This window comes from Babylonia areolata, chromosome 19 (genome assembly GCF_041734735.1).
Source record: "Babylonia areolata isolate BAREFJ2019XMU chromosome 19, ASM4173473v1, whole genome shotgun sequence".
In the NCBI taxonomy this organism is placed as follows: domain Eukaryota; kingdom Metazoa; phylum Mollusca; class Gastropoda; order Neogastropoda; family Buccinidae; genus Babylonia; species Babylonia areolata.
Genome location: NC_134894.1, coordinates 52,277,102 through 52,294,993, shown reverse-complemented (window position 1 = coordinate 52,294,993; position 17,892 = coordinate 52,277,102). Strand labels below are relative to the sequence as shown.

General features: G+C 40.6%; 1 protein-coding gene across 1 annotated transcript in view; it reads right to left on the bottom strand.

The window, feature by feature from the left end:
- Positions 1 to 360: 360 nt before the first annotated feature.
- Positions 361 to 17,892, bottom strand: part of LOC143293833 (chondroitin sulfate synthase 2-like) — a 78,423-nt gene continuing 60,891 nt past the window's right edge. Inside the window, exons 9-11 of the mRNA XM_076605114.1 lie at positions 11,417 to 11,639; positions 9,216 to 9,436; positions 361 to 4,875 (exon numbers count right to left, since the gene is read on the bottom strand). Of these exons, the coding sequence (XP_076461229.1) occupies positions 4,680 to 4,875; positions 9,216 to 9,436; positions 11,417 to 11,639 (640 nt within the window). The 3' untranslated portion in view covers positions 361 to 4,679. The remainder of the gene's footprint in view (positions 4,876 to 9,215; positions 9,437 to 11,416; positions 11,640 to 17,892) is intronic.

The window sequence follows — 17,892 nt, the reverse complement described above, 5'->3', positions numbered from 1 at the left end:
TAGATAAATAAAGATAATAATAATTATGGTATTTATAAGGCGCAAAATCTTGATGAAATCAACTTTAAGCACACAAAAAAACAAAAACAAACAAAAAAATCAATAAATGAATATATGAAAAAAAAAATTTTAAATAAAATAAAATAAAAATAAGAAATAAAAAGACAACAATGATGATAAATATTTAAAATAATCAAATAAATGTAAAACATACAGACACACACACACATGCATATAAGATATGCAACAAACATGCAGTTTCACAGATATGAAAGCAAAATCAAATACACATAAACGTACATGAGCTCCAACACACATTACCCTGCGCCCCCCCCCCCCCCCCCCCCGCACACACTCATTTCTAGGCTATGTATCACAACTTCCGCGGCACACACACACACACACACTTACTTGTACAAGCACACACACATACGCCCATATCCCCCACCCCCACATATACAAATATGTATATGCACACCCGACAACCGCACATTGCAATATTCTGTTGCTCCCACAGTACAGACAAGCATACACACACACATACATCATCCTCTACACACACACACATACACACACATGTGCACATAGCTCTCCTGACACATGTGTAAACTTACACCCTCGTGCATGCACACAAACACACAGACACACAAACACATACATACACACACGCACAGAAGCTGCCACAGATTGGCCGAAAGAGGGGTGGGAAAAGATCTCTGATGACAAGAACGTGGCGTCTAGGATGTTGCTCAGTCTATTGTATTTGGAAAAGCCCACAGAGACTCCGTTCCATTTTGAAGAAATTTGCGCAAGGTTGGTTTGGAAATGCCGATATTTGCTTGATTTGCAAAGCATCGTGCTCTACCGTTCATGCTAGACTTATGGCCGCTCCCTCTCTCTACCTTTATTTCTTTGAGGCAATCGATGGTGTGATGGCTTTGTATCTGTTCTTTTTGGTATTCTTTGACTTTTCTGAGGATTTCCGATTTTCCTAGATGTAAGCCGCTCGTTGTTGCGTTACCAGCAAGTCTGTCAGCTCGCTCATTTCCCTTAACACCTGCATGTCCCAGGCAGTATGACCATGTAAGTTTTTTAATCTGAAAGTTGCACATTGCCTCATGCCACTCTGGGCTTCCCATTCCACTTTCAATTTTCTGTATGAGGTTCATTGAGTCGGTTAGAATCATGGCATGTTGGTTTCCGGGCATATGGATAGATGATAGCCACTTTACTCACTCGGAACGACAAGTTTTCTCCCTTGCTTTTCCCCACAGACGGCCCATTTGTAAGGGTTTGGAAAAAAATTACAAAAAATACAAAATACTGTGTAAGAAAACGAAACTTTCAGAACTGGTTTATTACGTGTTGAGCTATTACATATAAAAAAAAAAAAAAATCAAATTTCTCATCTTATTTTTAGTTTTGCCATATGTAGAAAATACTGCCAATTTTTCACCCCAAATCACCATACCCATGCTCGCTTTCTGCATTAAATTCGCTTTCTTCTTCGTCATCATCCACCTCTTCAATGTCTGACCCTTCAGTTTGTAGCATTTCAAGTACTTCGGCAACCCTAAAACATTGCCGTCACTGCCTTGTTCGCTTCACAACATTCTGAGAAGAGGCCGCTTTGCGCTAACAGGCTGGCACGCGAGCAGACGACCGGTCAGTGACTTTGTCAGCGTGTGTGCAAGACAGGCCACACATCCCAGACTAACCAATCATACTGTTCAATTGTGGAGTGACCCAGAATAGCACACTCTGCTTGGCTAATCACAAAATCACATGTACAGCGCATGATGGAATTTTACTTTCGGAGAATGCTATTCCATTCCTTCGTCCGAAACCGAATACGTTTTGTGTAGGCCTTCGTCCGGAAAGAGTTAAGGCCATGTGTCACAGCTTCAACTTCCATCGTTAGGCTGGCGGTTGTGACTTTGTAGGCAGCATTCTCTTCCCTAATTGTTTTTCCATTTTGTTTCGCAATAAATCCCCAACCGGATTGGCCTTTGGTGACTGAGCCATCTGTGTATATGATGATGTCCTCTTCTTTACTGTTTTCTTCTATGAGTAACTTCACTCCTGCATCAGTTTTGCCCTTTGGCTATTCCCAACAATGTCTTCCTAGAGTGGGTGAAATGGCTGTGTTGAATAGATGATTGAGGTTTTTGGGGTTTTCCTCCCATTCTTTTGTTTCTTTCAGGTCTTGCAGTCGGCATACTAAATGGATTGTCTTCTGCTTGCCCCGTCCATGATCGTCCTCATCCTAAACGGCTGCCTTTTGGTTCCTTGACTGCATCATGCAGTGGGTTTTGAGGGTTTTCTAATGCTCTGAAGAAGGTCTTAACCTGTTCTAACTTGTTTCTGGCCTGCACTGAAGGAAGGTCAAGCAGGTATCGCATAGTTTCCGTGGGCGTGTCTTTTGTTGTTCCAAGGATCAGCCTCATAGCTTCATTTTGAACTCTTTCTAATTTTAGGAGGCTGCTTTGAGACAGTGTTGTTAACGCAAGTCCATAGCCGATCACACTGAGAACAAGTGATTGATATAGCAGGAAGAGGTGGCGTTGTTTGATACCTTTGGTTGCCATTGCTTTTAAGACTGAAAGACCCTTTTCACATTTGTGAACAGCATTTTCCATATGTTTTCTGAAGGTCAGCATCCTGTTGAACTGTATTCCTAGGTAGCGTAGGCATTCGGTTTTCTCAATCTGAATTCCGTCGAATGACATAGGTAGTGGTGATTTGCTCACGGTTCTGTTGTTGAGGGTGCACAGCAACGTTTGAGCTTTCGCTGGATTGATGGAAGATCCTGTGTCCTTGCACCACTGAGCGATATTGTTCAGTTGTTTCTGGATGGCTGTAGTTCTTTCTTGAGCATCTTTTGAAGTTTTGAAGACCAGTGGCCTTCATCCACAAGAGTAAGCACCCGAGCTATTCCATTGTACACTCACACAAACAAGCACACAATAATCTCATATGCACATGCGCACACGGACGGACACACACACACAACAACAACAACAGTGCAGAGGGGTGACAATATGCAGGCCGGTCAGATGGCATGGAAGAGGAAGTGGCTGTGAACATCAATGAACTGTTGCTTTCACTGAACACTGCTGCAGAATGGACAACAGCCTATAATCCCTGATTTTACTTGAAACCCAAGGTTGACAGTGTAACCATCAAGAAGTATGTGATTTGAATTTTTCATGCTTTTTATCACTGATCAGATGATTGACTTGTTGACACAGGATGCAAACTGGTATGCACAGTAGACTTGAGTCAGCCCAGTTACAACCAGAAGTGAGTGAGTGGTATGAAAGAGCTTCCTCCTGTGTTCAGGGCAACTCTTTGGTGTTATAAACCTTGTCTGCTCAGCAAATGAGTATGTATATGGCTGATCTTTCATGTTGACTGAACCCACGATTGTCACTGACTGGAAAGTTATTCACTTGCCTGCCTGCACGAGTTGCGATTGTTCTCAACTTGTAATCTGTTTTATTTCATTTCCATGTATATAAACAGAAAACATGCACATCATTTCTGGCTATATTCTGTTTGCTTTCTTTTTCAATGTTAATCTGTAGAAGTGGAGAAAGACTTTCATGTATACACAAAATAATCTGCATTTTGAAATGTCTGAATAATTGGTAAAAAGCCCAGATTCAGAATCTTAACTTCTCTTTCATAACATTCTGTCTCTTCTGTATCTTTTTTTTATAGTTTCCATGCTAGAATTTCATCCCTGAGTCCTCAAAATTCCATGGCAAGTGGAGAGCACTTATTTTTACAGTATTTTCTGGCACAACACCTATTCTGGGGTATAGGGATTACAAGCAAGTGAATAAAAGAAGATAATGAACATGATAAACAACTGAGTGAACAACACTTGATGTGTTGATTACAAGTATGACTAAATCATGCTGTATCAATAATGTGACCCCATTACCCCAATCATTTCTCCAAATGTATACACATGTTAAAAGCATATAAAAATATTGTAAAAGACTGCCTCAGAATATTACAATCAAAGTTATCATAACACCACTTCCTATATCTGTATAATCTATGAATATAGTATTAAGAAGCTGGACTTATCATTGTAATTCTTAAGTTTTTATTGTAATTCCTAAGTTATTATTTGTCCAACTGAAAGTATCAGTTTTCGCAACTTAGAAGACATCATCCTACAAAAATTAAAACATGACTTAGGATGAAAGAAGCCTTAAGGAACCAATTTTTGTCATAAATTACTGTAATCAGGGCATTCTGTAACAAAACTTAGTTCATCTCTAATCACTGACAATCTGTATTTAAGGCATAATCTTTCATCACAAGGTATATTATGATTATGTTCAATTAACATATCACCCATAACCCAGGCAGCCAGTTTTCCATTACAGGTTTGAAGTCAAACATGCTAATGTCTTCTGAAATGTCTACAGCATATTACATAACAATTAAAATTAAATGAACTTACATGAGAACCCATGACTCTACCAGTGTCAAAAATTACACAATAGATTCAATTAGTATTTTCTAATACTTTGTCATTACATCAATTTTATTCTCAACGAGAGAAAACCAGAACTATACAAATGTTATCTTATCTCTTGCATACTGAGAAAGAAACAAAGCTGTACAATCTGTAAAAACATTAGGTAAGAAGAGTGACTGGCTTATTTGTGGATGGCAGCAGTCAGCCTGTCTTGGTGTTCAAAAATGAGCTTCGCCAGTTGGGCTCGAGTAGCCAGACTGTGAGAGCGACGATCCAAGCACCTCTGGTAATGTGCAGGAGGGGAGTTGGCTTGGCAGTTGAAATGTTTGTAGTGGTGTTTCAGGGCAGGCTCAACTGCTCGGAAAACATGAAGCTTGCTGGCAAACAAACAATGTTACAAAGCTTTGTAACAAGAAACAAAACCAAACCACAATAACAAACAATTTCTTTTCAAACAATAAAAGTTAGTATCACACACACACACACACACACTCACACACACAGAGTTTAAGATGAAACAACAACCGATAATAACTATATCTCCAACAATGTAATATCTATAAATACAAGTGAAATGAGTAAACTCAGAAACAGTGCTCATGACTTATATGTATAGAAAAGGGAAGGCACAACACACCAGTCAGGAAAAGAATGTGCAAGATTTGTCATATATTGGAAGATAGAATTCATTTTCAACTATATTCTAGAAGGCATGAGATGAAAGACATGTCCCCAATGACTGGCAGACAGCGGTTGTTGTGCCTATGGAAGAAAAAGGGCAACAAGAAAGACTGCAGCACACTGAGGTTTCTCCCTTCTAGTCATGCTGGCAAGATCTTCCCCAAGATCCTGGACTAGTGCACCAGAGCAAATGAGGATCAACTTCTGAGTGAAGCTCAGTTTAGCTTCAGAAAAGGATGAGGCTGAGCAGATGCCATCTTCACCCTCCAACAACTCTGTGAGAGCATGCAAGTAACAAAAGCAGTTCCATCTTGTCTTGGCAGACCAAGAAAAAGCCTCAGACACTGTCAACAGGAACAAGCTTTGGAAGTACTGAAATTGTATGGTGTGAAGGGGCAACTCCTCAACAACAACAGTGCAATCTACATCAACAGCCAGAGTGCAGCATGGACCAAAGCAGGCTTTCCAACTGGTTCCAAGTGAAATCCAAGGTCAGACAGGGTCGCTACTGTCACCATTACTGTTCCTTGTGTAAATGGACAAAATCACCAAAGCTGTCAACCCACACCAAGAGGCCCTAAACAAACTGCTGTTTGCCAATGACCAAAGCATCCTAAATGAAAACAGAGAACGTCTGCAAAGACATACAGACAGCCTGAACAGCATCTGCGAACACTACAGTATAAAAATAAACATAGGTAAGACAGAGGTCATGTTAGTAGGGCACACACCTGAAAAACTGGATATCACCATCAACAGATAGCAGCTCAAACAAACCACAGAGTTCAGATAGCTAGGGAGCATCTTTGCTGAGGACGGGAAGCTAGACAGAGAAACAGTGACTAGAATCCAGAAGGCAAACTGTCAGCTATCAAATAGCAGCCCTCCTGAAGCATCCAAGCATACGTATGGAAACCAATGTCAAACTGATCAACACAGTCTTCATTCCCACCCTGATCTGTCAGTGCCAGACATGGATTCTGAAAAAAAGCCCTGGAGTTCAAACTCACAACTTGTGAGATGAGATGTCTCTTTCGAGCAGCTGGCAAAACCAGATGGGACTGGGTCAGAAAGGACAACATCAGAAAGATGGTTGGTGCTACACCTATCGACCTAGCACACCAGCGCATAGAGTAGTTTGGTCACCCAACAAGAATGCCATTTAACCAGCCAGCCCTGCAAGCCTACAACACAAAGCACTCAGGCTTCAGAGCCAGAGTAAGACCATGCTGATGGTGTATTAACAGAGTTTCAGATACTCTCTGCACCCACAGCATGACACTTATCCAAGCCTAATGTCTTGGCGCAGATCGCCAACCTTGTCTGCCTGCGACATCTTCCTGGTGGACGTGATCGGATAAAGTAAAGAAATTTATTTTCTTGACAGAATTCATGCAAATGATATGAAGATAAGAGAATATGGTTTATCAGAAAAGCATCAGAAAATGTTGTTACTTTGTCATCAGAATGTATGAAAATTGACAAAGTCCCACTGGACTTTGTTTTCAACTGTTCTGCATTAACAACTGTTTCAAGAATGAGACACTGAATACTCTCTTTGTAAACATGCTGGATTTGTGGACAAACAAGCTGATTCTGATTCCACCATTTGGATTTGGTGCCACTGAGATCAGACCAGACTATTTGCTGTGCATCATATCCCAGTTGAAGTCTGCAGTTTGACTCAGTAGATGTAAATCATTTTTTCAAAAAAAGATATTTATTGCTCTGGATTAAAGAATTGATTTATGTACAAGTTGAATGAATTATTTTTCTTGTAGAAAAGAGAATCATCAGGAGAATTGACTGCTATGATTTTTATCTAGTAAGAAATGTTTTTTTTATATCATTGTGTGTCTGCAATCCATTGATCTCAATCATTGTGTGTCTGCAGTCCACTGATCTCAATATAGTTGATATAGAAATTATATTATCCCTATCTGTTTGGTTAAAAAAAAAAGAGCTAGGAATGCTGAGATCTTGGTCAAAGGAAAGGGGACTGGTACCAGTGCCGGCATCTGTTAACTCACAGTAAACCCACCATGCTCATGTCTGTTCTTGCATCATGCCAATCGGGAGGAGGGGAAGCGAGGAAAGCAGAGGAAGGGTCAGAAAGAATTTTTTACGCGGGTGTCAGCACTTGACAAGTTGTACAATTCTTTCTGATGGCATGTGTGTGTGTGTGTGTGTGTGTGTGTGTGTGTGTGTGTGTGTAAGAGTGTGTGTGTGTGTGTTTGTGTGTGTGTGTGTGTGTAAATATACGTTTGAAAAAGGCACTATAGCACAACACACACACACACACACACACATTTATGCAAATTAAGAATATCCTGTCATGTATCTTGCAAAAGAAAGGGGTAGATATTTCAATATCCCAAAAGAAATGAGACTACGTTTACAATGTCAAACAACTGAGGGTGAATATCATTTCTTAGAAGTTAGATGCATGTGAATTATACAAAGAAATCAGAGATGATTTCATGCACAAACTTTAAAAGATACCTTTGAAATATTATCTAACTCAGTCAGTTGATACTGGAAGACAAATATGAAGGAATGCTTGGAAAATATGTCAATAACTGCTGCCAAAATCGCTACAACATGGAGAAGTAATTGTTCAATCTTATTTTGGCTTATTGTCTTATCATTAAATTACTTTTTGTGTGTGGTATATGTGACTGTGCATGCATGTCTTACAAACCTTAAGGTTTAATTGACATTGAAATTGATTCTGATTCTTATTCAGATCCTGATTCATACACATGCATACACACACACACACACACACACACACATGCATACACATAATTGTTCACATACATTTACCAACCCATTCACATCAATACAACAATGCCAAATAACCATACTGAAACATCTATTCTCTCCACTGCCATTTTCTTTTACATGGTTCTGTCTTTCCATCTTGTTCTCTGTCTTGTTTACACACACAAGCAAACACATTGGCCTGTGCGTAGTCATACATTAACTTCAAACTCACACACGCACACACATATGCACACACATACACACTCATGCACACACACATTCACACTCACATTTACACGTTGCTTTAGCAACAGACCTTTGTGACATGAGGACACCTTGATGAAATGGCCCATGCCTGACACCTTCCTTACCCTTCATCCCACCATTGTTGCTCTAGCATCTCTCCTTTGTCTACAGGTGCTGAACCTTTGACCCCATATGAGTTGACCACTTGTTTTGACAATCACAGGCACTCGCATTACAGGACATTAGAATACGATTTTATTGCTTACGTGTATGTGAAGTTGTGTAAGAAAATAAAACAAGCTTAGGGTTATGCAGCAAGTCAAACACATGTATAACATGTGATTTCTATTTTGAGCAATGCATAGAAAGCTCTACATTTCATGTGCCTATGTGGACACTCCTCCATTTCCCTAGAATAGCCAGCAATCGTATGAAGCAATATACATCGCAGCGAACTAACCAACCATTCCCAGGAAATGGTTCCCGAACATAAAAGTAAACACTTCACTATATCCTGCTTGAACTCTTCATGGGACTAACATATGATTCACTATAGGCAGCCCACTGGGTCCCTAGAACCATGTCATTACATCCGACTTCATTATAAGCAGCTTCGACTGTATGCCAGAAATATTAATTTTCGATAGTGTTGTTCTTGGGATATAGGAATATGGAACATGTAAGTATGACATGGGTGGAATTTTTGTAACACTGAAAAGTTTGCAGCCAGGGTCCAAGGGCTCTTTATTATAAAAAAAATAATAATAATAAAAAAAATAAAATAAAAAAAGCCAAAATGCCAACACAGAAATCCATTTAAAACAGAATTACTTCCACCCATACTATGACATATTTACTGCCCTGGACAATATGGAAGGCTGTTGAGATGTTGAGATGGAATCAATAATTCACTTTCAAAAACTTACCTTGAAACTACTCGCTGCAGAAGTTACAGATGTGAATGAAATAACAGGTCCTTATGTCTCAAAAAAAAATTTGTTATAAATCACTGAAAAATACATACCTGTATTTGATAAACATGTCAAAAAGATCTCCATTGCCAATGTCATCAGGCAGCATGAGCTGTCGTGCACTGATGAAGTCTGAGATGTAAAAACTGGAATGTTCATAGGACATCATGTCATAATGTCCAACTTTGTTATTCAGCTCAATGGTAGTTGGATAAGGCTTCTTGTCATAGATCAGGTTGGGTTTGTACTGCCAGAAGCCAATTGGGAAGAATACCTGAACATGCATATGACAGAAATGGTGGTCAGAATTGGATTTCATCACAGATCACATCTATAGACCTCTCTCTCTCTCTATGTACACACACACACACACACACACACACACACGCATATATATATAAATATATATATATATATATATATGTATGTATGTATGTATAAATTCATGCACATGTTGTTCAACTTATAATGAAAGATAATAACAATAATAACATATGTAATTATATATTTATTATTACTTATATAGCACAAACTCCCAAATACTTACGCCACTGAATCTACACAAAGAATGGATTGCACATAGCTAAGCAGTGCTGATTCAACCATACTGGAGCTCATATCGGGCCGTCAGTCATCAGCATAAATCAAATCAAATTATGGTGCTTCGAGTCTCGCTGACCACAATGGCCATCTCAAGGTTATCACCACATTAGCATCTACTTCAAGGGTAAAAAAAGAAAGAAAAGTAAAATTAGTCACCACTTGAAGCTTTTCTCTCACAGTTTAAAAACCTTCCAGAGTTTAAAACACATTCAGAGTCACCACTTGAAGCTTTTCTCTCACAGTTTAAAAACCTTCCAGAGTTTAAAACACATTCAAATCGGATTAAAAAGGTTCACTTCTTTCAAAAAGTCCATTAGCATCCACAGAGGGACATCACAAAACAAAGTCTTAAGAGAATCTGCCGTGTAATGTCTGTGTCTAACGTCATGCTGATCCCAGCAAAGACTCCTCCTTTCAATTCTTCACAACTGCTGGGAGGGTCTCTTTTGGGTCTGGTCGAATTTGGAACAGCTTGTGGGTATGCAACCATCTGGGTGTTCCACTCCTCTTGCCAAAGACCCTTAACGTAAGTGTTCACTTTCTGCTTCTGTCTGTGCATGGTACATAGGATCTTAATAATTTTTCCTTTACATGGTTCTTGGTCAGCTGGTCTGCCATTTCATTACCTCTAATGCCAACACAGCCAGGAACCCAGGCCAAAATGTCATACCCTTTTCTTGTTTCAAGTGTAAAAATTTCATAAAATTCCAGCATTTTCAGATGTATCAGACAGGCGCAATAGTTGAGTGGTTAAAGCACTGGACCTTCAATCTGAGAGTCACAGGTTTGAATCTCTGTAATGGTGCCAGGTGGGTAAAGGGTGATGATTTTTCCAATCTCCCAGGTCAACATATGTGCAGACCTGCTTGTGCCTGAACCCCCTTTGTGTGCATACGCAAGTAGAAGATCAAATACACATGTTAAAGATCCTGTCATCTATGTCAGCTTTCAGAGGGTTATGGAACCAAGAACATACCTAGCATGCACAACCCCAAAAACGGAGTATGGCTGCCTACATGACAGGGTAAAAACAGTCATACATGTAAAAGCCCACTCATGTACATATGAGGGAAGGTGGGAGTTGCAGCCCACGAATGAAGAAGAAGTAAGAGTCTTAAAGAAGACCAAGGTGTGTGTGGGAAAAGAATAGTTGGGAAGGAAGCAATGGTCCTCAATATATGGCTCTGTTGACCTGTATAGGGGGAAGTCATCCACAATAAATGATTAGCTGAACAGCCCACTGTGGACAGCAAAGTCTGCAGGGATGTACCCCTATAGGGTTTTCTGACATAAATTGTCTGGTCTTATCAAAATCCTTCACCAGTCAGTCAACAGAGCTCTTCACTTTGAAACAGTGACCAGTAAAAGGAAACATTTGCTGTGATAAGCCAAGAAGCAGTCAAGCAACCTTGCATAGATACATGTTCATGATTCTATAAGCACTGTCATTTGCATTGTCATTTTACAGCAGAATAAGAATTAATCATGCCATCAGTACATTTAGCATGTTAGTTTGCTGCAGACTGCAGACATCAGAACTTAAACCATACATAACACACCATTCTGAAGATCTTTTTATTTCTCCCCTCCAAGAGCGAGAGAGAGAGAGATAGGTTAGCAAAGAAAGTCAAGAAAGTAAAATCAAATTTACCTGCCATTCAGGAATTGTGTTCATGCGAACACGGTTGAAAAAGTCTGTAGCCAACTCCATTCCAACTGAGCAGAAAAGAACAAGTGAATCAGGGGGAATCTTATGAGTGACAGCCTCCATGAGATAGAACTCAGATATGTAGGAGCCGTTACTTTGCAGAGAAATCCATTCAATCTTGGCAGCACTGTCAGCATATTTTTTATTGTAGTAGGTAATCATGGACCTGAAATTAAAAACAGACTTATACATGCAAAATATCAAAGCTAACCCCATAAACCAGATTTTTGTATTCTTTTCCATGCACTACCTCTTGCTGCTTACAGAGAAGCTGGGGTTCTTCTCATTGACAAACATTACAGATTAAATGCTGCAAAATATATTCTGAAGACCTTTACAAAAAAAGAAAACAAAAAAAGAAAAAGAAAAAAACAACAAAAAACCAACAACAACAAAAAACAAAAGAAAGAGAGAACATTTAATTTTGATGTTCATAAAAAAAAATCTTTAAAAAAACAAAAAAACTGAGGCAAAGCCTTCATGACTCACATGTTTCCTGCTCAACAACAAAACTAAAAACACAGGACGGGAGTGGGGATTTTTTTTTTATAAGTGTTTATATCTATCTATCAATCCAAATCATATTTTCACTCACCATCAGATATATGAATGTTTGTAGAACCGAAAGCTGTGTGCTGGAAACAACAATACCATCCTAAGCAGCCCACATCAATAATACAGGTCTATTACTATCAAAGTTTCAAACTTTCCCTGTCTTTATCATCACTTTTTGAGAATTGATAAATGGTAACTGTAATGGATTGAGAAAGCCTTATGAGATTCTTTTTATTTTTGATATGATCTTTACTTGTTTTGCATTATGAATCTGTTATGTTTACTAGTTTCTGGTGTTAAGACACTTGTTTGCTAATTTCTATTTGTGATATTTACCAATTGGTTCACACAGAATATGTTTAATTATTTATCCCTTAGTATGTGAAACACTGTTGCGTCCCTTGTGGATTTGTAACATCTTGAAAAAATTATGCATGGTTGTAACTGTGCAAGAACATCTTTGCAACTAAATTGACGGCCACTGGTATGGGGCAACATCAACACTGGGCCACGGTGGTCAGTAATGATTTATTTACCTTTTATGATTGTGTTGATTTAGAATTTGTACAATTTCTTGCATCAATATTTGTCATGACTGACAAATTGGAATTATCACAAAACATACGAACACACATACCCCTACACACACACCAGAACTCACTCTGATTGTCTGTCTGTATCTCTAATCAAGTGCACTGATGTGAAAATATCATTCACATAGATTCTCTTAGTATGTTAGTGAATGGAACTTTGGAAATGATTATCATTAGTGTTTAATACCTGACACAAGAAAGTTTATTATCTTTCTTTAAGAGACAGTGTAGATCTATCTGTTAACTCACTCGCTGCCATTGTCCGCATATGCGGATGTCTTCGGAAAAAGCGTTCGATGCCAATGTCCGCATATGCGGATTTTGATTTTGAAAATTTGCGCTGTTGGAGTGACGTGTCGGATACGAAACTCAAAAGCAGAACTGATTCTTAAGTTATCTCCAGCCAACTTTTCATTCACACACACAGCGTGTGTGCAGTGACACGCTTATTAGCTGACGACAACGAAGCATACCCTCGGTCAGCTCTGCAAGTTGTTTGACAAGATGGCGTCGCGTCGAAGTGTTCGACACGGTAGGAGAGGTCAAATGCAACACAGCGTTGAAGCTACTTTGGAAATGATCCAAACTGAAAGCTCCGATGTTGAAGGAGATAATGATGGTTCGTCGGACAGTGATTTTGAACCATATCCCGATGAACTAGAAATAGATTCCGCTGCTGAAGAGGGTGTTTACAGTGGAGAGGAAAGCGAGTCCTGACCATGTGCCAGCTGACCGACACTGACAACGAAATCACTGAGGAAACGGACGACTTTGCTGGTGTTTTTACCAGTGATTGGACTGAAAATGGTGAGTGTGTATGTATTATATATATATATATATATATATATATATATATATATATATATATATATATATATATATATGTGTGTGTGTGTGTGTGTGTGTGTGTGTGTGTGTGTGTGTGAAAGAAAACAATGTCACATGCTCAGGTGTACAACTCTGTGTGTGTGTGTGTGTGTGTGTGTGTGTGTGTGTGTGTGTGTGTGTGTGTGATTGCATGCATATGTTTACTTATTTTCTGTTTTACTTGTTTATTTGTAGAACAAGGTGCTGTAGAAATGACAGAAATAGTACTAATACTGATGATACTGTCATTATTGTTTGTAATATTGTAAAAAAAATAATAATAATAATTATTAAAAAAAAAAATCTAAAGTGGTTTTCTTTGACTACATGTAAAAAAAACTTACCACATTATGTTTCCATTCACATAAATATTTAGAATAAACAAGGGAATAAGCAAACAAATAATTTAAACAACAATAAGAAGAAAGAGTCAGACCTGCATGATCATTTGTGTGTGTGTATGGTTGCAGGTCATGTTGCTGTGCTGAAGTGGCTGAACAAAAAGCCAGTTTATGTGCTGACAACAGTCATGCTGCCAACTACCATGGTCAGTGTGACAACACGGCACCGTCCTGAAAGACAGAAGCCAGCTGCAGTACAAGACTACATCACCAACATGGCTGGAGTGGATATGAGTGACCAGCTACTGCAAGTGCAAGGTCTGTGAAGACCTGTTCAAGCACCACAACACACCAAGACACCAAACTGCCAACTGGTGTCCAAAATGTGGAGTTCCACTGTGTGTGAAGTTGTGCCCAGGACTCAACATCACCTGCCATGAGCTTTTTCACTCCAAACAAGACTATTGTCAGTGATAATACATCAGGTTTTTGTGTACAGTGAACTCCCTTTTTTATGTAGAGACAATATTTTCTTTTGTGTGCGTGATTTTCAACTTTCTCCACCATCTGTTCATACTTCATTGCATGTACTACGTCTTCAGTTCCTCAAATAGTGTAGGATGTGATGTGGAACATTTGTAAGCTGTTCAAGGACACTTGGCATACCTTTCTGATGGGTGCAAAAATGCTACAAAATACACAAAAAATGAATACCGTGATCAACAACAAGATGGTGAGTAAATAATTTTTTTGCACAAATATGGAACAACATTCACTGAATACACATACTAAATTTCAATTCTCTGGGTGTTTATTTGTTTTTTTGAGAATTTTTTTCCCATCCTATACAAACCCTGGATTTTCAGGGATTCGCAAGGGCAAAAACTCTTGGCATGGAGTGAGTTAACCTTGTATGCAACAGCCAGACACTACAGTCAAATAACGACTTTTTTTCTCTCTCCGACTATATCTCTGGGGGTTTTTTGTCTACTAGGTGTATCATCACTTGTGGATCACAAAAAATGTGTTCTTAAATTTCTGTGAATACCTGTTGCTATGGAAACAAATCAAAATGGCCACCAAACAATGTATCAAAGAAATCGGGTTTGTGGTCCATGTGGTGCATGCAGACACTTTTTGTTACGTGGAATTGATACACAATGACATTATAGGAAATTTTCTTCCTAAAATTATGTTTAAGTAACATACTTACCGTGACCCACAAGCGCAGACTCCACCAGGGGTCTGACATTCCTGTCCTGTGCAAACTACTATCCGCCTATGCGGAGGAAACGAAAGTAGCTACAGCCAATAACTTCCCGAAAGTAGGTAACCTCCCCTTTGCCCCCCTGACTAGCGCCCTCTTTTTACGGCAATTCGCCGCAACCAGTGCAGCATGCAGGGAGAACAGAAAGCGGGGAGGAACAGGAGGGTCTTAAGTGTGGGTCACGGTATGTTACTTAAACGTGATTTTAGGAAGAAAATTTCCTTTTAATTACACATACTTAACTGTGACCCACTAGTGCAGAATGGCATGACAAGATGGAGGGCTCATCTGTTCTATTGTCAGTGCACTGCGATGGCCTGTTGTGTGACCACCGCAGAGGCAACGCCTCTTAAGCCATCATCCCTAAAGCGATAGACATCCCTCAGTAGAATTAATGAAGGTAGCAGGGTTTTTCCAGCAAGCAGCCTCCATGTCTTGTAGCCATGCTGAGTGGGCAAAGGCAAGGGTAGAGGACCATGCTCTGACTTTGTGAGCTCTGGCTGAGGAGGCATGCTCTAAGGGGTCTGAGTTTGAGTGGGTGAGCTGGCAACACCCCTCGCTAGCGGCGACGGGGCTCAGAGAGAGGGTGTACTGTGTCACCTAAGGATATTGGTGCGGGCAAAGAAGACTGAGGCCCGCAGCTATATTGTGGGAGAGGTCTGTGGACCACAGCTGATAAATGTAGCGCAAAGAGAATCGGGTCAGTGTGTTGAATCCACACTTTATTGACAGCCCTTCGAATCAAAGGAAGGGAAGGAAACACGTACCCTATAGGGTTGTCTCACTTGAGCGCGGTTGAGCATCAATGCAAGGAGGCGCATATGTGGCTTGATCTGATGATTCCACATTGGTTGTGGGCCAATAGTGGAAGTGATATATGTGTTTGAAGGAAACTGTGGCATGAGACAGAGGTAGCCCACCATGTTGGGCTTGCCTTAGGTGTGACAGCCAGGTCTGTAGAGCTCCTCCATGCGAGCTGACAGGCGATGGGCGCTCCCCCCGCCACTTTTTTGTCGCTGCCAAAAAATAGCACTGGCATGTTGCCTATGCATAGAATGGCGGACATTTGGCAACAAGAGACTTGAGGTCCCTGGTGTCTCTGGGACAAGGCTGTATAATTGCCCAGGTAGGTACCATCACGAAGGGGCATACAGAAGGCTTGGTGGCTTCTCTACCTGAGTGTGGCAACCTGCAGAAAGTTGTCGGCAGTCAATTGCTGGGATGGATCAGGCTGTGGGAGTGCACTTCATGTGCCTCCAGGTCACTGAGTCTCATTCTGTGGTGGAATTCCTAATGGAAGAGGGTTTCCAAGGGGAAAATTTTCGCTAAAGGTTCTTTCGTGAGAAAGGGGACCGGATCCATGACAGGCCTCTGGCTGCGTGTGGTGCGCACTAAGTCTGGGATGGAGCAGGGCAGGGCAGGGAGAAAAGTGGCTCTAGATGTGTTGTACTGGCCATTTACATCAAATCACTGATCTGACATACGTTTTCAGTATGGCCAACAACAAAGTGAGAGCTGTATTATCAGTGGTTTCTTAATTGCAAAGGGAAATTGTTTGCAGCTTAATCTTTCATGAAGGACTATGTCTCTCACACTAGAAGTCAAATTGCACTGGGACTTAGTGCTGTAGCCTTGGGGGCTAACTAGCCTTTGGGATCCGTCCCAATGGTGACAGTCCTAAGGCCCTCTTGATTGAGGGAGTGGGGATGCAACTTGGACAAAACACTCTCTACTATAAATTGTATAATCAAATTCCAGCTCAGATAGTCATGACAGCAGTTGCCTCCTCTGCTGTTCTGATGGTCATTGTCGTACACAACTGATTATCATATACTGGTCCTAGGAGGACACCAATCAGCATGGGTAAATCAGGAAACAGCTGCTGTGTGCTTGAAGGATGAAGGTGTCGACCATGCAGGTTCTGCTGAAATGTAAGGAAGCCAGAAGTATGTGACGGGGTCTTGTGGTGCAACCGTGTGTCTGAAAGACATGGTGCTTGCTTCCAAAGTGACAACAAAGTCATCCTCTGACAGGCCCTTGTCTGAAGGCTGGGGCTCCATGATGGGACAGCCTGTCTAGGCTAGAAACCCCTGGAAGTGTCTCATTGGAAAGACAGTGCTTGAGAAGGAATGCCCATCTGTAACCACAGCAGTGGTTGTGTGTTGAGGCTGAAAGGATCGGGCAGGGAAGACCAAGTGCAGAAAGTGCTTTCAAACACCAACTGTTTGAGACGTCGATGCTGGATCTCTGTTCAAGCTAGGTGATGGGACGAACTAATGGGCTTGAATGTGGCATCTGCCATGCTGGTATGAGTGGGCAGAAAGGTACGCCCCTGTGGCTAATGAACGGTTCGTTGTGCTTTGTGAGACGCATCCGTCCTCGTCAATATGCCTTTCTCCCGAGTATAGAGGGAAACAATTATTACCCAGTCCTTCTGCTACTAGTGATGAGTGGAAGAGATGGACTTAGGGTGATTGTCTCCTGCCCAGTGGGCAATTTTTGGGCCTGCTAAAACTTGGAAGGCAAAGACAGAAACCCCTTCATGGGAGGGCTGGCTAGTATGTAGGGCCCATGTGGAGCTGTTGTCACAACCACAGTGCTGCAAACCAAGGGTTGTTGTAGGCAAGGGGGGGAAGAACAGATGCCTTACAAACTTGGAAGGAATGAAGGGCAAAGTAGGGATGTATTAATGAAAATGAATACATATATGTGCAAAGGGATTATAAACTTCCATCAACTCAAGTGATGATGTCAGGAATATGCCAATGACAAGAGATCGAGTCGCAAGAAATAAGC